This window comes from Epinephelus fuscoguttatus, linkage group LG21 (assembly GCF_011397635.1).
Source record: "Epinephelus fuscoguttatus linkage group LG21, E.fuscoguttatus.final_Chr_v1".
NCBI lineage: Eukaryota > Metazoa > Chordata > Actinopteri > Perciformes > Serranidae > Epinephelus > Epinephelus fuscoguttatus.
In genome coordinates, this window is record NC_064772.1 from 17,823,773 (window position 1) to 17,847,668 (window position 23,896).

The 23,896-nt window shown below is 41.7% G+C and overlaps 1 protein-coding gene across 3 annotated transcripts in view; it reads left to right on the top strand.

The window, feature by feature from the left end:
- Positions 1-23,896, top strand: part of esyt2b (extended synaptotagmin-like protein 2b) — a 56,774-nt gene that overhangs the window by 14,472 nt on the left and 18,406 nt on the right. For all 3 annotated transcript variants that reach the window (XM_049564875.1, XM_049564877.1, XM_049564878.1), the window contains exons 6-13: positions 3,892-3,981; positions 10,669-10,724; positions 19,704-19,824; positions 21,636-21,812; positions 22,185-22,267; positions 22,707-22,755; positions 22,947-23,036; positions 23,414-23,509. In XM_049564875.1, coding sequence (XP_049420832.1) covers positions 3,892-3,981; positions 10,669-10,724; positions 19,704-19,824; positions 21,636-21,812; positions 22,185-22,267; positions 22,707-22,755; positions 22,947-23,036; positions 23,414-23,509 — 762 coding nt within the window. The remainder of the gene's footprint in view (positions 1-3,891; positions 3,982-10,668; positions 10,725-19,703; positions 19,825-21,635; positions 21,813-22,184; positions 22,268-22,706; positions 22,756-22,946; positions 23,037-23,413; positions 23,510-23,896) is intronic.

A 23,896-nucleotide genomic window follows, 5' to 3' on the forward strand; every position in this document is an offset into this window, starting at 1 on the left:
ATCCTAAAGGTGCTCTATTGGATTGAGATCTGGTGACTGTGGAGGCCATTGGAGTACAGTGAACTCATTGTCATATTCAAGAAACCAGTTTGAGATGATTTGAGCTTTGTGACATGGTGCGTTATCCTGCTGGAAGTAGCCATCAGAAGATGGGTACACTGTGGTCATAAAGGGATGGACACGGTCAGCAACAATACTCAGGTAGGCTGTGGTGTTTAAACTATGCTCAGTTGGTACTAAGGGGCCCAAAGTGTGCCAAGAAAATATCCCCCACACCATTACACCACCACCAGCAGCCTGAACCGCTGATACAAGGCAGGATGGATCCATGCTTTCATGTTGTTTACACCAAATTCTGCCCCTACCATCTGAATGTCGCAGCAGAAATCAAGACTCATCAGACAGGTGAGCCTGTGTGAATTGTAGCCTCAGTTTCCTGTTGTTAGCTGACAGGAGTGGCACCCGGTGTGGTCTTCTGCTGCTGTAGCCGATCTGCTTCAAGGTTCGACGTGTTGTTGGTTCAGAGATGGTCTTCTGCAGACCTTGGTTGTAACCAGGTCCAGCACGTCTGGCACCAACAACCTTGCCACATTCAAAGTCACGTATTTCAATTTCTTCCTCATTCTGATGCTTAGTTTAAAGTTCATCAGGTCGTCTTGACCATGTCGTGGTGCCTAAATGCATTGAGTTGCTGCCTCATGATTGACTGAACAAGCAGTTAAACAGGTGTACCTAATAAAGGTGCTGGTGAATACATCAGTGCCTACTTGCAACTAGGGGTGCATCGATATGACTTTTTCTGCTCTGAAAGATACCTGGGCTTTGGGTATCGGCTGATACAGAGTACTGGTCCAATACCAGTGTTGCATTAAGAAGCTGTAAGCTCCATTGTGTGGAAGTGACTGGGATCATTCTTTTTTGTTTAAGGAAACATAAGGCTTGACTTAAACTTTGCTTGCATAACCTTGATTTCAGTTCAGAATACCTCCAAACAACTGACATGTTTGTTGTTAGCTCCCTCAGCTACGTGGCCTCCTGGCACGCTGCTGACGCATGACTTAGTATGCGAATGTTTGATCAGACGGAAAACACAGAATTTAATTTAATAGATGAGCCCCATTGTCATAATACCAGATGCAGCTGTTTGAGTCAGTTGTCAGTTAGATGTCCGGTATCAAAATCTGGTTGAATCATCGCTACTTGCAACTCTGTGCTGCAGTCATCGCATTTATAAATGTTGTGAACAGTTCAAGAGTTATTTCCTACTCCGATATTTTTTAATTCACTATCCAGTATTCTCAAACAAAAAAATGCTCGAGACAAATCTGGAAAAAATAGTTCTGTACTGCAGAAATGTTTTTTCTTCCTTCCTATTCTATTTATTGTCTTGTCTCATAAAACTGCTCAGGTGGGTCTCACATTGGAGACTGCCTCTCTGCAGAAATATAAAGACAGCCAAACAGCAGATCTGCTTAAGAGAAAGCAAAATAAATAGAGAATCATAATACAAAATTAGACAATAAAAATATAATTATTGAATTATTCACACATTACAGTAAAAGACTATAATTATCTCACTGCACTGGGCCCCTCCTTGATTAAATATGTGTAATAAACATAATTTTAAATAAACAAACTTTGAAAAATAATAGATTTCCATAATAATTTGCATCTTCTTTCCTGAGAAAATTCCCCTGCTCTCTGTCGTGCCTGACTACCTCAGTGTGTTTATGTGTGTGTGTGTGTGTGGGTCTCATTGTTTTTGTATGTCCTTGGCCTTTTTGCTGCAGTGGAACATAGCAGGCAGGAAAAACAATCAGTGTGCCTCCTTGGAGACCGAGTGCTGTTAGGTCTGTCCCTGGGAGACATTTGTTGCTCGCTGCCCCCATTATGTAACTCAGGGAGACCTACATACCTCCCCAGCTCATTATCAGCCAATAATACATTAGTCTCTCCATCACTCCTCCTTGAGCTGGTTTTCATTACACAGAGCAGGTGCATTTGACTCCATGGTAACGCTTAGATTATCGATGGCTTTGTGAGGAGTGGGGTTAAGCGCTGCCGGATATTGGCCTATTGTTATTTATTTAATATCAGCTTGTTATGTGGTCCCACTACTATGATGGAGGTCCTCTCCTTACCACATATAACGTACATTGAAACTGCTCTGGGGCTGGAGCCGATCCAAGCTGATACTGTGCAAGAGGTGTGTCCCACGATGGACAGGCTGCCATACTATCACAGGGCTGACACATAGAGACATTGCCCCTATTCACTTCTACAGCAAATTTAGAGTACCAGTTACTTGGACTGGGGGAGGAAGCTGAAGAACCTGGAGAAAAACGATGCTGACACAGGCAAACCCAATACGGCAGGGGCCCAGGCGGCCGATGGGTTCGAATCTGGGACCCTCTTTCTGTGAGGCAACAGTGCAAACCATTGTGACTGATACGTCAGTACTTAGAGACTACAGAAATGATGCATGACTGTGTCATATCCAGAAGTGTGGACTCAGGTCGCATGACCTCGACTCGAGTCAGACTCAAGTCACACATCTGATGACTTTAGACACGACTTGACAATATCAAAAAGCACTTGCAACTTGACTTGGACTTCAACGCTGTTGACTCCTTCACTTGGACTTGACATAAAAAATACTTGATACCTTCCCCAAAGCCCAAAAATGAAAAAGGCATGTTATTTAAAAAGCCATGAATCCGTTCATTTCCATACTTTTCCGTACATTAACACTACACACTCTTAGTTCCCCAGATCCACTTTGTTTGAACCAATCCGACAGCATCCAATCAAGCTGAGGTAGAGAACCATGAAGTTACATTACGTTACTGAGCGCCAGTTGGAAATATCTAAAGATAATTTTGTTCACATACAAAAACTATAGTCAGCAAAAACTAAATTACAACTTTTGTCTTCTTTTGAAATTTAAAGTTGCACAAAAACACATAGTCTTGGGTAATATTAACATAATTAGCAAGCTAATGCTCAGATAACGTTATTACTCCTTCATTAATGTGGTATTACGTTTGGTTCATGACTTGTTTGAGACTTGAAGCTAGGGACTTAACTTGGGATTTCACTACCAAGATTTGAGAATTATTTGTAGCTTGGAAAAATATAACTAGTTCCAACCTGATAACATTGGGATATAAAAGGCCTCATAGATAGGGAAATTATTGTTGTTATAATTTAGATTTTTGTGCATATTCTTGCATTTAAATTTAAGTTTGAATTCTTGTTCATACCCCTTAGAAATTCATGGATATAAACTTCATTTGGTTTACCAGCTGACTGTCTATTTCATTTTCTTAAGAGCTGATTTAATCTCACAGGTGACAAAGTGAAGGATTTGTTTCCCAGTTTTTAGTAACAGCATCCATGGCCACAGAAATAATGTGAAGTCTCAAAATGAATGCAGTGGCATTTACTTCAAAGAGCTGCATGCAAACACTGAAAGAGCTTTATTAGTATTGCTTATGAGAGCCTTATTGGTATTGGGTTCTCTGCTGTAATGGCTTTCTCACCAAGATTTTATTGCTCTCCATCCTGAAAATACAAATATAGCCTCAAAACAAATGAATTGGTGCGAGTATTTAAACACCCTTTGTTCTCCGGTGAGGATTAGAGCAGCTATGTGGGGTCCACATGACACATGTAAAGCACTTCCAATACCATAATCCTTTTAATTGTCATAGTATGTTATGGAGAAGGTGGAGGATGACACGGGGCAGGTGTGAAGTCAGGCTGCGATCCAGTTTCCAACCTGAAATGTACGACAGCTAACGGCTCCACCGCAGAGGAATGTCAAGGGCCAGCAGGGTGTGAGCTCCCTATGTGTATGTGTGTCAATATGTCCCTCTTGTGTTTCCATAGATCCACGGCGTGTTGAGAGTGGTGATGGAGCCGTTGCTGGGTGATATGCCTCTCATTGGAGCTCTGTCGGTGTTCTTCCTGAAGAAGCCAGTAAGTCCAGACGCTGATAACATGACACCAGTTAATTCAATTAAAACCTGTTTAATGGGGCAGCAGTGGAAGCTATAATGACACTGCAGTCTGAATAAATGTAATATGATCAGAGTAGGGGCTGTAAAAATGGGATTTGCGATATTGAAAAACAAAATTAGATACCTCCTAAATCTTTTCCAGCATCTGATATGGTGCAGCAATGCAATATATTAACCATTTATATTATACTGTCATTTTAGACACACCTGATGATTTATTTCTGGGGTTTTTACTGAGGTTGGTCCCATTTCTGTGAATATGACAAAATATCCTGGATATCTTTTATATGCAATTGTGGTTCTTTGTTAACTTTATAGTCTTGGTAAATTTTTATAACATTGCAACTCAACACAAATCTGTCCTTGGTTTGTTGCTTTGTTATCTGTTTTTCCTTTTTCAGGCAGGAATAATTCATGTAAATTGGCCTCTAAATGTTTATTTCATAAGTCACATCACAGCTGAATCACAGCACAATGTGTTCCTTTCATTTTACAGCCCCGACTCCCAGTTTGTTTTCCCACCCTGGCATTGCTTTCGTCATTGTCTGCGCTCCTGCAGTTTAAACACTCTACATCACTTTACATGATTTGCATTTCACATCGCCCTTTGTTTGCATAAGTAATATTTTCCAGTGCACATCTCATCGATCTTCCTGCCCAACCCCTGTGCAGAGCCACTGCTGCACAGCTTAAAAACGTTTGGCCGATTTATACCAAATGGGAGGACCCAGTGGAATAGCAGAGCTTTAAATAGCTCCAGATGAAGCCAGCCCTACTTTGGCAGATTTCTCTACCCCAGGCACTTAGCTAAAGCTCAAGGTGGAGATACTGTATTACTGTGGGAGGCAGGAGAGAGAAAGCAGCAGCTCCACTCACTAAATTGTGGCGCAGTCCCACATATGCACACACATACACACGCACTTACAGTATGTGTCTTCTTCCTGCTTCTAGACGATGAACATTACGTTGGTATAGTGCACGAGAGAGAAAATAAATTGCAAAAGTAATTTCCTGCGGGCAAAAAAATGTCGACATTGTGTACCCTGGAATCCAAATAACTCATCTTGTATCTCTCAGCGTGCCATACAAGGCCTGATCCGGAGTGCCAAATGAAATAGAAACATTTCCAGACCATAAGAGGTCTTGGCCACAGCGGGGCTGTGCGATTGCGCTAACGCGACTCAGTGCAGTGTAAATAAAAGGATGCAATACATTCTGCAGTGAGACCTTGAAAGAGAGTCTATGGCTCAGGCTCAGTTAAACAGTTATATTTTAAAGAAGGACTTATGAAGCAGAGTCTAACAGTGAAGGAGTGAATATGATGATTTTTTTTACATTATGGACAGACGTATACATTAATGAATGGTTTTAATGTGTTGATAAATCTTTTTTTTTCCAAATAGACCACTAAAAGGAATAGTTTGAAAATTGTGAAATAATCACTGAAAAATGTAGACAATCAGAAAAACCTTATTTTAATCACTGACCATTTTCTTAGAATATGTTACATTTGCAGGTTACAGTTTCCTCAATTTGACAATACCTGCTTGTGTCTTTTTGAGATCATTATAAGTTTTTGGTTTTGTTCTGTAGGTAAGAAAAAAAATAAGCACATTTGTGGGAATAGTTCAATTTTTTTGCAGAGGCAGCTGCCCCAGTTTCAAATGTCAAGTTGGCTTCAACAGTGTGACAGAATGTCAAAATTAAGTGATCGAGGGGACCAAACTATTACTGCAATGACTGTCTTGAGAATAACATAAAAAAACTTTCAGAGCTGGACCAAAACACATAGCTTTTGGGAATATGTGCCCAGAGTTAGATGAGAAGTTTGATGCCACTCTGATGTTTGTATGTTAAATATGAAGCTCCAGCCAGGAGACATTTAGCTTAGCTTAGCTTCGCATAAGATTGGAAACACAGGGTCCCCACATACCCTGGAATACCTGGACAACAGTTGACCAATTTTCCAGTCATGAAAACTACATGGAAAACGAGAGAAAGAGTAAAATGTCCTAGAAAATTATTTCAATGTTCTTCAATTTTACTTAAGCTGAGAGCTACTAGGCTTTCTATCAGCGCTTCCTCGAGCATTTAACATTACCATCTGAAAGGGCTTCGGTAAGTCATGTTCAGAATTATGTTAACGTTCAAATAATAGTTTATGGATGAGAATATCAAGAATAGTCTGCCCAAAGTTATGCAGTGGAAATGTTGTGAACACATCCCCAAGTCATGGTTATAGAGATCGTCCAAAATGTTTTTTAAGGCCGATTCCGATACCGATTATTAGGAATGAAGAAGACTGATAACAGATATTTGGAACCAATGTAAAGCTTTGTTTCAATGCGTCTAAGCATCCTATGTTCAATTAAATGGTGCAAAAGATAACTTTTCAACATTATCTTCGATGTCATTGATCTTCCACTGTCTTTGCATGTAGCCGGCCTTCCCTGGTGTTGGTATGTGTAACACTCCCACAGGCCTACGGCACTTGTAGACTTTTTCTTTGGTGCATCCAGAGAGAGACAGACTGGATTGCTTTTTTTTAATTATTTTTTTTTTTATCATGAAGGCCAGTGTTACTGTATAATTCTGTGGTATATCAGTGAAGTGTATGAACTACATTGTAGACTGAAGTCTCTACTAAAGGATGATTTATGCTGCAATCACATGAAATCATAGAAAAGGTAGACGGCACACTTGATATCGTATTAGTGGACGAGAGCAGGAAAAAGGTAAAACTAGGAGAGGCCAGTATAGAATACCAGCAACATTCAAAATTAAAAATATTTTACATCACTGTACATCTGCAGATGTGTTTGCATTATTCATCAGTTGGTCGTAATTTATAAGCATGTATGAGATGATTTCATAGATCATTTATAGCCATAGAGTGCACCTCTTTTAAATCAGACTTCTGCAGAAAAAAACACATTAGCATATGCTGCAATCCCTGTCTGTCATACCAGTGAGATCATCAATGAAAATGTCCCAGAAAGTCCTGGAAAATGATCTCTAGATAAGCGTGGGAACCCTGCAGGGCGAGGCAGCTTGTCTGGCTCTGTCCAAAACTTGTTATCTCCAGGAAGCTGTTTTTCCACTTTGGATTTTGTATGGATTAAACAAATGAGACACTCAGACTTAATTAGTGAGCATCAGAGGTGCTGGTAGGATTTAGTTACTTTTAGACAGAGCCATGTTGGTGCTTATTCTTGTATTCCTGTTTCCAGTCTTCGTGCTATACTAAGCCAAGGGGCCGTACACATGCCGCATCTTCAACTGCCTGGAAATGGCAAGGTGTCACTCTTGTGTCTTTTTCTGTGCCAGCTAAGGAACCTCAACAAGCACCATATCATAGCCTTTCCTGACTTTCCTGAAATCCTGAGTGCAGAGCTTCTCCAGGCACTGTCTGTGTGTAGGCTTGTTGTCCATGGGACAGATGTAAAGCTCTGTGTAGCCCTGTTCTAACATGATCATCTTCTTGTTCATATTTATCACAGACTGAAATTTATGGATAAAGGAACAAATAACTGTCGCTTGTAATTGGTTGGTCTTCATCACATGACATTCAGTGCGTGCTGCTGCATTCCAAAAGTTGAACTTTGTTTATCTCAGGGCACAGCCGCTGCTCCCTGAAAAATAGGCAATCAGGAACGTGTGCGCGCCACTCTGGCGTTTAAGTGCGTCTGCCATGTGTCTACATTGAAAACAATGAATTTGAGGGCACAAAAATGCAGCATGGGTACAGTCCCTAACTGCCGTCTGGCTGTAGCTTCATGTTGAACATAGAGACACAAGAGGGGTATCGATTACTATCCAACTGTCGGCAGGAAAGCAAGCAAGTGCCTTTCCCAAATGTCAAAACTTTTCCTTTAAAGTGTCTAATTTTGTCTTTACAGAAGTCTGAAACCCAAGTGTATGAAATTATTGGTGATATCAAACAGAGAAATGCAGGAAACCCACAAAACTGAGAAGCTTGAACCTGAAAAAGACATATTATTTCTGAATTGATTGCTTGCCACTAGGTTTATAGTTAGAATATAGTGCTGTTTATTCAGCACCTCCTTGTCACCCAAATATAGTCTTTTGACTGCACCATGGAAGTGATTTGCAGTCACGGGTGTGTCCCTCTACATCACCTTCCCACAACACTCAGACATCTCCACCACATCATTCACAGCCCTGCAGTGCTCTCCTCTCCCCTGTGCTGTCAGTGCATCTGCTGCAGTGTAAGCACCACCGGCTGAAAAGTAGGGTGGGAAAGCCTCATTAAGAAAGCTGTTTCAGCTCGGAGGCAGGAACAGATCAAAGCTCAGCAAGAGGCAGGATCTGCCTGAATTTCAGGTCTCAGCTGATGCCGTCCACACTCTCTTTGATTTAGTTTCTTCCATTGTCTCTTGCCATGTCTAATTTGACATACTGTATGTCCGGTGTTGCCCACAAAGTGAAAGGAAATTAGTTGGTTTTGACTCTAGAATACTTGTTACTTTCAAACATAGAAACATATATAGTCCATGATCTTATTATACCTTGAAAATTAATGAGACCCCAGAGGCTTGCTGCTGCTTTTATAAATATTTTAGTAGGCAGGTGTTTTTGTAGTCATTTCCATACAAGGATCTGCTGGCCTGTTGACACATAAACTATAGTTAATTGTGGACAGTGCATCCATTTATACACTTTGAAGGTAAAGCAAACTAAAAGGCAAAAAAAAAAAAACCCCAATGAACGTAAAGGACCTGTATGTAACATTCAGAGCATTGAAACAGCAGCAATCCCCTATTTGCTGTGTAAGGATATAGCAGAGTAATGGAGTCCTGAGCGTAGAATGAAGTCATTCTCCCACTGTGTGTGATGTAATCCAAGCTCCTCTGTTCAGTGTTGTGTTAGCTGGTCTGGCTGTGTGTGCATGTTAGCAAAGATGCTCTAGATACAGCGCAAATGTTATGTTTGCGCCTTACGTAGCAGCTTGTTTTTATCAGCTGGCTTAATATCTCACCCCCGTACAGATTCATATTAGTTCAATCAGGAGAGACTCGTTCTGAGCGAAAAGAATACTTATTTACTTGAGAAATGTGAAGAGTCTTTGGCGATTAGACCCCATCTTGATGTCATCTATTCCAGGAGGGTGATAAAGACGTAGGAGATTAGGGAACCCCCCTATGGAGTCTAGACGCTGGTGGTGATAATGGTGGTGATGAGATGAGATGAGATGAAGAGGGAGCTGAGGATCTGGATGTGAAGAGGAGTGGGCTTTGATGAGCTGGACCTGGGTTCTGGATAAGGTGACTGGAGGTGAATGGGATGGAGGAGGGTGCGACGATTCTGCCTAAAATGACAGCAGACAGGAGCAGAGAGGAAAACAGATTAAAGTTTGGCAGTAGCAACATGAATAGCTGAAGGAGATCGTGGTCAACTGATTGAAGGAAGCAGTGGGAGTGGGATCGAGAGAGAATTGTGAATGAATATAGCATAGATTAGATTAGATTAGATTAGTTTAGTTTATTTGTCCTATTAGGAAAATTTTCTTCACACTTCCATACATCTTGAGTGCCAACCTGACATATATACATACCCCACAGATACAACATGGATTTGCCACACACACATGGATTCTCAACACATAACATACAGTATAACACAAACACATTTACACATTTACACATAAGCATAAAGAAAGTCTTCCTGATTCTACTTACACTGAGCTTCATTTGTTGCCAGAGCTCATGATAGTGTGTTGCTGAGACAGAGACAGGTCTCGAACAAAGTTGATTTTAGTGTCAGGATGTTTGGAAGACATGTGGCTTGTGAAAAGTGGGTCCAATATTTACTTCAGTGACGATTGGGCAAAAAAATCCTTCGTAATCTGTGCTTACGTTCACTTCTCCCATTGGAGTGAATAGACTCAGGACCTGCCGCTCGTCTGCTAAAGCGCCGGGGCAATGGCGAAACCCACCTGACACAGATAAAGAAAACGACTCCTAAGTGCGATGTCATAATTTCTGAACCGTCTCTGATGTAAGTCCCTGTGTGTATTTCCCACTGGCTAGCTAATTGCTTCCGTTCAGTACTGTGCTCATGCAGCAGTTAAAGCTGATAACGCCATCCAGACCCATAGTGATGGAACGGCGTCGGCGAGGAATCATAACTCCTACCCTCTGGCTCCCCCTCACATTAACACTGTTAGCTCTGTCAGCACTTTTGCCGTTGCTAACACCATTTTGCACCGTTAGCACCATTAGCTTCTAGCTGCTGGCTCAGCCACCTCCATTCAAGATTCAGAATCATAGATATGCTCTGAATGTTGCATACAGTCCCTTTAAGTATACAAGGCCAGAGATCTTTCATAATTAATGTTGCTACAGTATAGTAGTTGAAGTAGTGCTTTGTTGTAAGAATTGATCAAAACTGCAGCAAATTGTCTGCAGAACTTTTGATTTATATTATTTTGCTGGGACTTGTGTAGGACTCTTTGTATCTGCTGTTATTAATCAGCAGAGTTTGTTGGCCAGAAAGTAGGATGCCAAGTGGTAAGTGTAGCACAGGGCCAGGAAACAATAAAGTTAAGTGTTCGGATCAATTTAAGGTCATTCACACTTCCAACACTTTCAGCCCTGCTCAACTCTATGTTTTTTTTCCTTTTTAGCTTTTGGATATAAACTGGACTGGACTCACAAATATACTTGACATTCCTGGACTCAAGTAAGTAACCTCAAACCTGCTTGTCTTGCTGATCAAGAAATAGTCTTTGTAAGAGAAAATTAAATGAACGTTGAGAGTTAGAACTAGTTTTAGAACAAGTAGGTTTTAGTGTTTGGTTTCAGGAAACTGGCCATATGCCCACTTTCTCTCATGCCATTAATCACTCATACACTACAGCACTGTTTAAAGGACAACTTCGGTATTTTTCAACCTGGGCCCTATTTCCCCATGTGTATGTGTGCGTATGATTCATGGGTACAACTCGTTCTAAAATTGGTTCAGTATTGAGGGAGGCAGATGCAACCGGGAGCTGCGAAACGAGCTAAAACAGTAACGGGGGAAAATGCGTCCCGTATAAGTTTGCGCATTAAAAGTGCTTTTTTCCGCCACTGACCGGTTCAGATCACCAGTGCTATGAGTGCTATGAGCGGAGTCAGCTGTCAGTCAGTGTTGGAGCAGAGAGGGGGAGGGCTGCCCCGCTGGGTACTGAGTATGTGTGTATGAAGTGCGTGTTTTTCGCCACTGACCGGTTCAGATCACCAATGCTCTCTCTGTAAATAGCATACTAACTTAGCCTTTCCCTTACCTCTGGGCTGTGTGATGTCACGAGCTTTGCTCCACTGTGTCTGTAGCTCTCTCTACTCGTGGGACAGCCGTTTTCTTGAGGAAGGTGTTTCGGGATTGGATGTCTTCTCTTCTTCAGCTGGCAGTAGTCATCTTGGGAGAAGTGAGCACTGCAGACCTGATGGTCTGCAAGGCGCAGTGTCTGGAGAGGAGTGTTAGCATCCATTTGTAGCACAACTAGCCACAACTTCAGCATCTCGCCGTCCGACAAAGGCAACCTATGAAAGCTGTAAGGGTGTTGCGCAACATCCTGTTCTTGCGTTCGGGAAAAAGGCCCGTTTATTTGAGCACTCCAAAAACTCCAGTGACACTCCAGGGGGTAGCACGTAAAAGACTCCATCCCAAACTCTGACTCTTCTAGCGTAACACACACACTTCATACACACATACTCACTTACAGTACCAAGCGGGGCAGCCCTCCCCCTCTCTGCTCCAACACTGACTGACAGCTGACTCCACTCACTCACACTCACCACTGCCCCACGGCCGCTACAATATGCTATCTACAGAGATAGCACTGGTGATCTGAACCGGTCAGTGGCGAAAAAAAGCACTTTTATACGGGACGCATTTGCCCCTGTTCCCGTTTTAGCTCGTTTCGCGCCTCAATACTGAACCAATTTTAGAATGAGTGGTACCCATGAATCATACGCACACATACACATGGGGAAATGGAGGCCAGGTTGAAAAATACCGAAGTTATCCTTTAACTGTGACTGTGTAAAAAAGGGTCAGCAGTGAAAATCTTTAGTCCCAATCAAAAAGTTTCAAAGAACAATAATAGGCGCAGATATGACAAAGGCCCCACCACCCCACCTCACAGACTTTGTGGTAGTTTGCGTCTCATTGTAGTAGTTATGCATCTTTGCGATTGTTTTGTGTCTCTTGTTAGTCATTTTGTGTCTCTTTAAGGTAATTTAATGTCTCTTTGGTGCAATTTTTTGCCTTTTTTATTGTTTTGGTGTCATTTTGCAGTACCTTTGCAGATCCTTGTGGTTATTTTGTGTGTCTTTGTGGTCATTTTGTGTCTCTTTGTGGTTGTTTTGTGTCTCTTTGTGGTCATTTTGTGTCTCCTTGTGTTTATTTTGAGTCTCTTTGTGGTTGTTTTGGGTCTCCTTGTGGTCTTTTTGTGTCTCTTTGTGGTCATTTCATGTCTCTGTGGTTGTTTTTGGTCTCCATGTTTTGCCCAGTCGTGTAGTTATTTTGTGTCTTTTTGCATATCCTTTACATCTCTTTATGGTCTTTTTGTCTCTATGTGGTTGTTTTGGGTGTCTTTGGGGTTATTTTATTGACACTCTGAGCCCCTGGGCCTGTTCATAGGCACTTTCAATAAGTCATCCATCATTCCGATACTGAAAATACATACTGCAGGGACTACTTTCACTGGACTTTATAGTGTATTTTTACTGAATGCTGTCCTGTCTAGTATGAAGATAAATTCCATCAAATATACAGACAGTATTTTCTGCTAATGTGTTTTTTTTCCTGCTGGATGCCTGTGGTGTCCTTGTCCTTGTTACTGTTGTGATTAAGAGCTCGATCAGACTGGGCTGATGATGTTAAATTTGTCTTTTTGCAAGCAAACACTCAAGTATGATGCATTTCTTTAAATATGTGTGACATGTGGTATGTTCACATGCACATGTTCCTGTGAATAACCAGATTAGGATAAGAGTTTTATGATCTTACTCGGTTAAAACCGGTCTCATCAGGAAGTGTGTTGTTTGTAGCCTATTTCCTCATTCTTGCTCAGTTTCTCTTGTTTATATTAAGTGTCTTCTCCCCTCCGGTAGTTGTGTGGGCTGAGCAAAGAGTAAATGAGAGTCGATTAAGAGATGCTAGCAGCCCAACACAATTACTCGCTGCTGTCTTGAGTGGTTCTTACATTATTTACACCCCAAATAAAGTGACACATGCATGACTGAATGCCCCATGTGATTTTCTGGGATTACAGCTGCTTGTTATATACCCTGCTGATGTGGAGAGACATGTTGGCACAGGCGGCGCTCAGTGACTTGTCCCCGTCAAGTCTCCTGTTGAGTCCTCCCTCTGTGGGGGTGAAATGGATCCATGTCGCCTGTGCAATATAATATATATGTGGGCACATGTGCATGTGTGTGGGAGTGTGTTGGTTGTGGAGGAAGGGGGAGCACGTGCAGAAAAAGAGGAGTAAGCTTATGTGGGAGAGGCCCAGATGGTGAAATCTTAGCTGCAGTGACAGTGTTCCTTCAATGCAGCAGGAGACAGACAGACAGCATCAGCTGCCTACGTGAAGGCTCTCCCACTGTGTTTCTGTTAAACCCTGTTATTATTATTATGCAACAAATGTCTCACTTGTTTACATGTTGTGATGTGTCATCGCTGCTGAGCTGGTTATAGAATCAGAATCAAAACAAGATTAAGAGACTGCAGGCAGCAACACAACTGGCTCTGTAAGGCTGATCTCAGGCACAGTGCTTAGAGCAAAATGCCAGCGCTAACATGGCAACATGCCATAGACTGTATATTAAGATGGACGACGCGTCTCCGCTTCCTGCCACTGTACAAAAATGAAGCCAAAATATCCCAAATATGGATGATGCCATCTTGCACTGGTTGCAAGAGTGTGTCTGGGCCAGGCCGTCAGAATAGCAGCTTAGCCTTTCACCCAATTTCGCCTAGTGGCCACTTGCAGTATTGCAGTGGAAAAAAACCCTGCGGCCCAAAAAGCATTTTCCCAATAGACTACAAAGAGACTGTAAAACAGTTGACAGGACACCTTGAAATGCAAATAAGATCAATTCTGTCTCTTTCTGTTCTTAATTTTTGGTTGTTAGATATTTGTAAAACTTAACTTGAGCCAAGAAAAGTGATTTAAAAATCTGTGACGTCATCACAATGTTAAGTCTATGAGCTGAGCAGGAACTTGCAGGCGAGGTCAGTGGGAGAAACACTGCTGTGCATAATGATTGGGCTGCGTACATACTTGAAAGCTGGAAATGTTTTTGCCGTTTTTTAGTTTGGCCCATAGACTGTGAAAAAAATGGTCGTAGCTACTGTGATGTCACCCATTAGTTTGTGGACTCCTATTTTGAAGCCACAAGTTTGGTTCTTCGATCTTCGCCATCTTTGTTTTTGGGAGCCAGCAGTGACCATATTTGGGGGAGAGGCTGCTGCTATGGAGGAGTGAGGGATGGATCTGACTGAGAAGCCAGAGACACTATCAGCTGACAGCCTGGCCATGCCCTTAATTATGCATAACTTTAAGCCTTAACAAATGTAAATGGTGAGTTAAAAAAAAAACATTCACCGCCTGTAGAGTTGTCAGTAGCCTCAAGTGGCCATTCAAAGAACTGCAGTTTTTGGGATGTCTGTTTTGGTTTCATTTTTCAGCTCTGGTGGTTGCTGCCTGGTTTTGTGTATGTCCCATCCACTAACATCGAGGGGGCGGGGTTTATGACCTTTGCTGCAGCCAGCCACCAGGGGGCAATGGAGATATTTTGTCTTCACTTTTGGGGAGCGGTCATGTCGTCCATGTTTAATACAGTCAATGGTTAATCATTTTTAGCATGCTAGCCATCTTAGGTTAGTGTGTTAGCATGCTATCATTTAATAATTGTCCCGTAAAGTACAGTTGAGGCTGACGGGAATGTTATTAGCTTTGCAGTTATTTGGTCATCAACCAAGGTAATTTGACCTGATGATGGGGCTGGATGAAAAGTGCATCACCAGATGTATTACAGTTCATCATCAGTGTACCAAATTTAGTGGCGATCTGTCCAATAGTTGTTGAGCTATTTTACTCAAAACCACAAATGCCACCTTATGGTGACACTACAGCAATAGTCAGGGGATCACAAAGTCATTAAAATTCATCCTCTAGAAACCATGAATGTCTGCCAGTTCATCCAATAGTTGAGATATTTCAGTCTGAATCAAAGTGGTCTACTGACAGACCTACATTACCACCTCTAGTGCCGTATTGCTAGCATGTCTGAAAACATTATTGCCTGTCAAAGGATGATATAAATGTTTCTTTGACATGGCTCACAAGAGAATAAAACACAGAATCATAGCTGTACATACTGTATATTACAAGGTATGCGTGTGTGTGTCTGCAGTCAGCACTCTTGTCCTCAAATGAATGAATAAATGGTACCACTTTTGTTACCTTGTGTGCACACACACAAATCAGTTGCGTGGGGTGTTCCAGTGTTTATGCCAGGGGAGCAGCAAAAATGCAGCAATAAGCGCTGATGCAGCAGGAATCCCTCTACACCCTCAGCTCTCAGCTGGAGAAAAGCACCGTCTCTGATCAGTCCTCCACCAGAGAATCATAATGTCTCTAATCGGCTCACAGAGAAGAGCTGCAGCCTGCCGCTTCAGTGAAAGATACGCTGAGGATTGATCAAATGAATGTTTCTCCTGACTCAAGACACAAACCGAGCCAGCCTAATTTAGTTTATTTCATTGGAGGTTTTGTCAAAGCAGATGGTGTCTGTGCTGCTTCAGTGCCGTTTCACAGTATCAAAGGAAATTTTTAAAGGAATTTTCACTGGTTTTGCAGGACAATCCTGAGAAAGCCTCCATAATTGTCACTTGTCTATAGAAATGACCCTCACCTATCCAAGTTCATGGCTTACCCATCGCAATAAAGTTGCCTTTATGACAGGAAAAAATTGCAAGGTTAAAATTAACTGTGGGCATTTCTAAAACGTAAGTTATAAATCCCCTGTTGGATTCACAGCTTTGACTGTATTATCTTCAAACAACGCCTACAAGAAATTCGAGCAAACTCAGAACAACTTTGAAATGTCAAATAGCTGCTGGCTAGTTATAAATTGCTGACATCTGGGTTGTTTGACATTTTGAAACTAGTTTCATTGTTTGTTGTATTTCCGTCGTTTGTAGTCAGTATTTGTTTATGTACTGTATGTCTGGGGAAAAAGCTGGTTTACATATCTCACTGTTCGCCACTGGACTTTGTCTCTGAGCTGCTGCATGTGGTGCTTACAGACTGGTTGGCCTGTAGTTGGCCTATGTGTGCTGGGGTCAGGTATTCTTTGAACTGTTTGCTGTCGGAGCTGACAGCAGAGAGGAAATTACTGGGTGTTGTTGAGTTGTGAGCCTAATGAGGAATACATTTCTATATTGCCTTCAGTGATGGGCGACCTGACACTTTTCACAGTTTTGGCGAAAAGTTTTTGGTTTGGGAGTCGACACATGTAAATGTACCCAACCTTTCGGACCTTTTGAGTTTTGCTACTTTTTGCAGTTCAGTTTTTACAGTTTCTTCTTGACACTCCATTATAATATGTTCAACAGCTAGTGCTGGTCTTCTCTTCGATGCATTACCAGTCATCATGTATAAGTTTACATTAATAAAGGCAAAGTATACACAGGAGTAGGTTCAAGGTTCTGTGCAGAGCAGTTAACAACAACACAGTACAAAAGAATAATTCGATTGAAAGTCAAAGCAAAACTATTACAAAAGTGAGAATTTATTCTGTAACCGCTTATCCTCTTAGCGGTCGTGGGGGGCCAGAGCCTCTCTCAGCTGACATTGGGCTTCAGTGCGGAAGTTCAGTTTGGTACGCTTTTTTTCCGTTTCCACTGTGAAAAGTTGTGGATGGTACCAATGGGACCGTTTTGTACCGTCCCCATTTTTGGTCACCCCTCTGTTGGGGTACCTAGCACACAGATCTGGTACTAAAAGGTGGAGTTGTGAACACTGCGGTCTGTTGATTGCTCTGAAGAGTTACTTTTGGTTCCAAAGGTACCATACCGAAAATGTTTGGTTGAAACGGGGCTTTAGTAGGGAGAGCAGGTGTCCCATATAAGAAGGCAGTGTCCCTGCTGCAGCAGCCGCAGGTTTGATTTCAGCCTGCGGCCCATTGCCCACGCTTGGACTGTCCTGTCTAATAAAGGCAAAAAGCCTTAATATTCATTGTAATGAATTGATTCAGCATCCCACTTGTAAGCAGGTAGGCTATGTGAGCTTAATATGATGTTACAGGAAGTCACTGACCAATTATCAGTCGTTCTTTGAGGGGCAAGCAGAAGTTACCTCAGCAGCTTTGTGCTGCATTCATGTGGTGTCGATAATAATCTGAAAAATGATCATACTTCTCACCTGATCTGCTTTCTTTATTTTTCATGATCATCAATGTGTTGTTTAAGCACTCTGAGCAATACAGTAATACCCATCTTCTTTGTAGTGTCGGCATTTTTTTTTAACATCTTAAAGCTCATGAAAACACCGAAATCAGAAGAACAACCATCCGGGGGGCAACTGAACTCACTCTGGACCCTGGCTAGCAGAGGTCTTGACTTGTGATTTAATTGGTCCTCCCTCATTTATTCAGTGTCGTTGCATTACTGCAAAACAACAAAATGAGCAGCAGGAAAGGAGTGCAATTTTGGAAGCAGGCCATTCTAGTTGAAATGGCTGACCGCTCTGATGCTATTCATGGAATATAGCCTAAAGTATTGTCATTGGCTATTACAGGCAACAGGGGATAAAAATTGCTACAAAATAATGTACAGTAAAACATCTAACTTTTGCTAAGCTCTGATAATTATTTATATTAAACAGGCCATGTTAGCTCAACAGATGTTACCAAAATGTGATTTGACTGCATCAATCTGTTGTCATTCCTGGGTAAGCAACAGAAGTCCCACTTCGAGAGAATGGTTCATTCAGTCTCGTTCAATAAGTGCAGCTGCCAGGCTGCTTGAGCCTGATGCAGTTGCTTCTTGTTCACTCACTGTAGCATTCAGCATGAGCAATTCCTTACGATAACAGCGAGTGGGCGAGTGGGAGAAGTCAGGGATTCATGAGCAATCGGATGTTTGACAGGCTGACCTGGCATGTACTGGACAGTACAAAGAGTCAAAAAGATTAGTTTGTTTTTGCCCATGGGCAATACGGTGGTGCAGTGGTTAGCACTTACAGGAAAAGGGTTTCGAACGCACTGGCTGGCTGGGGCCTTCCTGTATGGAGTTTGCATGTTCTCCCCATGTCAGCATGGGTTTTCTCTGGGTTCTCCAGCTTGCTTCCACAGTCCAAAGACATGCAGGGTAAATTAACTGGTGACATGCAGGGTAAATTAACTGGTGTAAATTGCCCGTAGGTGTGAATGTGAGTGTGAATGGTTGTCTGTGTCTGTGTGTCAGCCCTGTGATAGTCTGGCAACCTGGTGTACCCCACCAATCTCCCAGTGTCCGCTGGGAAAGGCTCAGCTGCTTTTGCCTTGCAGGTAGCAGTAACTAGAGAACTGGTGAAGTTGTGAGACAAGTTGGAGTTTAAAGGCTCCTAGCTATCTGTGTAACCCATGTCCGCAGTTTGGTTTTTCTTTGTTTCCTAGTTTTTGTAAATTTGAGAGGCTTTGCTTGTCCATAAATTGCAGTTTTGTATTGTTTAATAATTTTTACATGATACAACAGATGTCAAAAACTCTTTGATACTGTTCGTAATTACAGCATTTTGATTTTGTCAGGCAGCACAGGAGGTCTAATTTGTGTAACTGGATGTTCTTGGTTTGGAATCTGGCAGCTTTTAATTGAGTCCATTGTAAACACCCTGTACCTAATTCAGCAAGACAGCTAGGACAGGAGTTCCCAAAATTTATAACACTAATTATATACAGGCTGTCACCTAGCTACTGTAGTTGCGACCCTGGTGGACAACTAGAAAACACATGGGAAAGGTACATCAGGTCCTGTGTTTTGGTAAATGTCCGATTTATTAGGCAACTTGTCAACTGACCATGTCGTTGTATCTCACATGGCAGCACTTCCCGCTGCCCATTTTGTAGATTTATCCAGTGTGTTTTCAGAGTCCTGGAATCACTCCACAGACAATTTCAGGATCACTTTAAGTTTACCAACACCTTTGATTAGAATGTCCACACATCATGATATATGGACAGCTGTGAAGTAATCACAGCTGTTTTTCTTGGAGGGACAGGCCCAGCAACAACACCGTGTGATGGATTTTCACTGTAATTCCATTTTTCCCAGCAGCGATCGCAATTTTCCAGCTGCGCCGCGGCAGCTAAATGAATAAAGAGAGGCCTGGCGGTAATGCCATTCTCCGTCCACATTGTCATTGTTGTTGTCACGAAGTGTTGAATCATTAGTGGATCAGATAGACATTCAGAGGGTTGTTGGCCAGCAGTACCAACATGCTTGAACTGACTCCAATTTTCCTACTATGTTCTCCCATGTAAATCAGAAATGCACTGTACTAAGCTGAGATTAAAGGAGAATATTTATAACCCAAGGGCACCCGTACTGTCTGTTAAATAATTCATTGCTTCATTCTATTTATCTCCCTTTTTTCCCTTCTCTCAACCTTCTCTCCTGGCATTACAGTGGCTTCTCTGACAATCTGATTCAGGACATTATCTACAGCTATCTGGTTTTACCCAACCGCATCACCATCCCACTGGTCGGGGATGTGGAACTGGCAAAGCTACGCTTCCCCATGCCAAAGGTACTCACTCAGTTTGAAAATACAGTCAAACAGGTGGTTCAATATGCCTCTTCTAGCTTTTTGGGTTAGCTCATAAACTCACTGCTTCCTGAGGGAATTCATGGTTAGTAGCCCTTGATAGCCTAATCTCATGGGATCTGTGTGATGTGTGTTTTATGATTCTTCATATCATAAAAGAAAGTAGTCACCAGGGTTTTGCAGCTAAATCACAGCATTAAAACAGGATAAAAAAGAGCCAGAGTAGCAAAAGAGCATGTCAAGGCTTTGTTGTAAATACCTATATCCATGGCAACAAGACAAACACTTGAATATATGTCACTGCAAACAGCATCATTCTTGAGGAGATATTATTTTGTGGTGTTTAAGATATTTTAGGCTGTAATTACTGCATGCCTTTGCTCTCTTTTCTAGTGATGCTGCCAATCTGACTAGTTAGGTGTATTATGCTGGCGAAAGTGAAAGCAAACCCCAAATTCACTCCACTTGGCGATTTGCAGTATTTCTGCGCTTTATCTGTTATTTTCGTAGCTTCCTCTTGGATGTGTGCTGCTTACAGTCTGGCACCTGGTTGTTACCTTTTTATCAAGTCCCGACCTCACTGAGCACTGCAACGTCTAGACCACAGCAAAATAAGAACAAAATAAGAAAATACAGGCAGAGGGCAGAGTCTCTGCAGACAAATATACCAACACACACTTCTAGGGTGTCATAAGTGATAAGTGAGAGGGATTATATCTGTATGAGTCTGTACAGTGTTTTTAAGGAACTCCTGCATATTATACCTTTAATGTGGAACTACAAAAGATGATCAGTTGATGTCAATATCGGATGAAAAATTAATCAGAAACAATTTACTAATCATTTAATCTTTTAAGTCAGTTAACCAACAACAATGTCAGATTTCAAAGGCAGGTATTCTCTGCTTTTTCCTGATTTATATGACTTCAGAAATGATTTAAAATGGAAGAAATGTTTTGCACTCAAACAAACAATTTAACACCTTGTGATGGGCATTTTTTGGACTATTTCATAGACTAAACCATCATTTGCTTAATTGAATAATAAATTAACAGATTAATTGAGCTGCAACTAACAGTTATTTTCATTATCGACAAATCTGCCTATTATTTCCACAATGCATCAAGCATAAGTCTATAAAATTTCAGAAACTTGTGAAAAATGCTCCTCACAATTTCCCAGAACCCAAAGTGACATCTTCACTTTGCGTCTTCTGTCCAACAGTCCAAAACCTTGACTTTGTCAGCAAATTTTCATATTTAAGAAGCAGGAATCAGAAAATGTTTGACATTTTTGCTTGAAATATGACTGACACAGCTGATTATCAAAATAGCTGCCACTAAGCTTTCTTAAGATCGACTAATCAGTTAGTTGTAGCTCTCTTAATGGACTTTTAAACTGAGAAAATGAAGGGAAAATAAGGTTGATTGCAGCATCAGTGGAATGGACACTTAAAATATACACACACAGAGTCTAGTTTAGATGGAAGTTTTACAGTTAAGGGACAAAAAGGTAATTATGTAAAACAGCTGCAGCCATACAAATTGTTAAAATCATTAACTGTTGAGATAAATTATTCATATAGGAAATTGAACAAAATGTGAATAATAGATAACATCATCAACCTAACCTAACCCTAGTAACAAGCCACAGTTTTCTCCTGCATGGCCTCATGATGCCCAGTAGGTAATATCACATCCTATCAACTTTGAGTCCACTGTGGCCTCGAAGTGTCAGAGGCTGCTATTTCAGAGTTGCCTCTCCTTTACACTGTGCTCTGCGCATCTCCACAGGGAGTCCTGAGGATTCACTTCTTGGAGGCTCAGGATCTGGAGGGGAAGGATACATTTCTGGGAGGGCTGATCAAGGGCAAGTCTGACCCGTACGGCGTCCTGCAGATCGGCAACCAACTGTTCCAGAGCAAGGCGGTGAAGGAGAGCCTCCACCCCAAATGGAACGAAGTTTACGAGGTGACAAGTTTGGGATGCCTCCTGGAGTAGGATGTTTATCACAATGCAGTTTCAGCTAACAATGAAAACAAGTGTATTTTCCCAACCTGCATTAAAGGTCCAGTGTGTAGGATTTAGGGGGCCATGTTTTGGATACCTTAGAGGAGGAGACCTCTGCGGATAATTCAGCGCTCTCTAAAAACCTCCTGAACAATGAACTCTGAAGGAATTTTAACTGGGAGAAGATTCAGCTGGTTACAATCTGCAGTTCTCCCCACTAGATTCCACTAAATCCCCCTAAATCTCACACAATTCTCCTCTAAAGGAGGTAATTAGTTTATTGACTGGACATGCCTGTTTGATCAAGCATCAATATGTGCTTGTCTTCATCAGGCTTTGGTGTACGAGCACTCGGGTCAACACCTGGAGATTGAGCTGTTTGATGAGGATCCGGACAAAGATGATTTCCTGGGAAGGTGAGTTCCTCTCATTTTCTGCTCTGATCTTATCAAATACACTTTGTGAGAAACGGTGTCTCTTTGCACCTCAGCAATATGCCCAATATATAACAGCATGCTTTGTTTTAATGGATCAGCTACTGTATGTATAGTCAACCTAAGGATCTGGTATGGCATTACAAACTGTGTCCTTAACACAATGTTGATACCTGAGGGGAAAGTGTGATGAAAGTATCTGTACTAGTAGACATCAGTTAAAGTAAAGAAGAGGTGGTATCCCACAGTTCCGAGCCCAAGGGCAAAGTCAATTGATTTTACCCCAAGGATGTAACACAACACCCAGCGCTGACAACACAAAGCAGCCGATCGATAACTGGACCCCCTCTGTTTAGATTAATTGTTGTGATTTCCCTGTTTACTGTTCCTAGTCTGAGTAATCATTCGTCATTATTCACAGCCTGATGATCGATATGACTGAGCTGCACAAAGAACAGAAAGTTGATGAGGTAAGACAATATTTTTGGGAAAATTATAGCACTCATTTAATTAGAATTTGTGTAGAGTTTACACATTATGTTTTTATGGAGTAGTTCAACATCATTTAGGTTTTGAAGATAATTTTTTATCCAGTTGTTACAAAAATCAATAGTTTGGTTCTTTTAAAGGCTTGAATCAATGATTTGTATTGCTGTTGCAGTGGTTTAACCTGGAGGAAGCTCCTACTGGGAAACTCCACTTGAAACTGGAGTGGCTGTCTCTGCTCTCCACTCCTGAGAGGTTGGACCAGGTACAGCACTGAGAAAAACAACTTTCTTGCTTTAAAGGAACACTTTGTCTCTCAAACGACAGTTTGTATACCAGTTACTCACTCTGTGTTACTTTGTTTTTCTTACACGACTCCATGGTGAACAAAGAATCCAAAAACAGAGAAAAACTGATGTTTTGATATCGTTTTGCTGTTGAACACTGTCCATTCTCCATTTTTGGATTCATCATTCACCGTAAATGCATGAGAGAAAAAGCAAAGTTTTCTTGATGAATTCAGTGTATCACAGGGAGAGTTACTGATATACAAGTGGTCATTTGGGGGGTGAAGTAGTTCTTTAACAGTGCAGATATCTTTCTTTGTGGTGACTGCCTCTTCTGTCTCACCTGTCCCATCAGGTGCTGCGAAGTGTGCGCGCAGACAGGAGTCTGGCCAATGACGGGCTATCGTCAGCACTGCTTGTGGTCTTTCTGGACTCAGCAAAGAACCTTCCTGTAAGACAATGCAATGTTTCCTTTATTTTGACGCTGCTGGCATTGCTATTATTCTGATGCTATAGCTTGTAGTAAAATATAGCATCAGGCTTATGCAGGCTTCTTGTTCTTAACCTAAAACACACACACACCACATTTTGCAACACTCTGAACCAGTTTAGTAAGAAATACCAGTGTTGCACTCGTGTTTAAGTAGGGATTATCGGTCAGTGTGCAGGAATGCTCTACTTTGCTGTTACCATAATGTTGAATGCTTTGCTTTATATGTTCTTTGGAATTTGGTTTTCACTGCACCCTGACCTCCAGGTGAACCTTTCCTTATTATCTCAGCTGCTACAAACCCATTAAAGCAGCAGTTACTTATTATGGATGTGGCCTCCAGCTCCA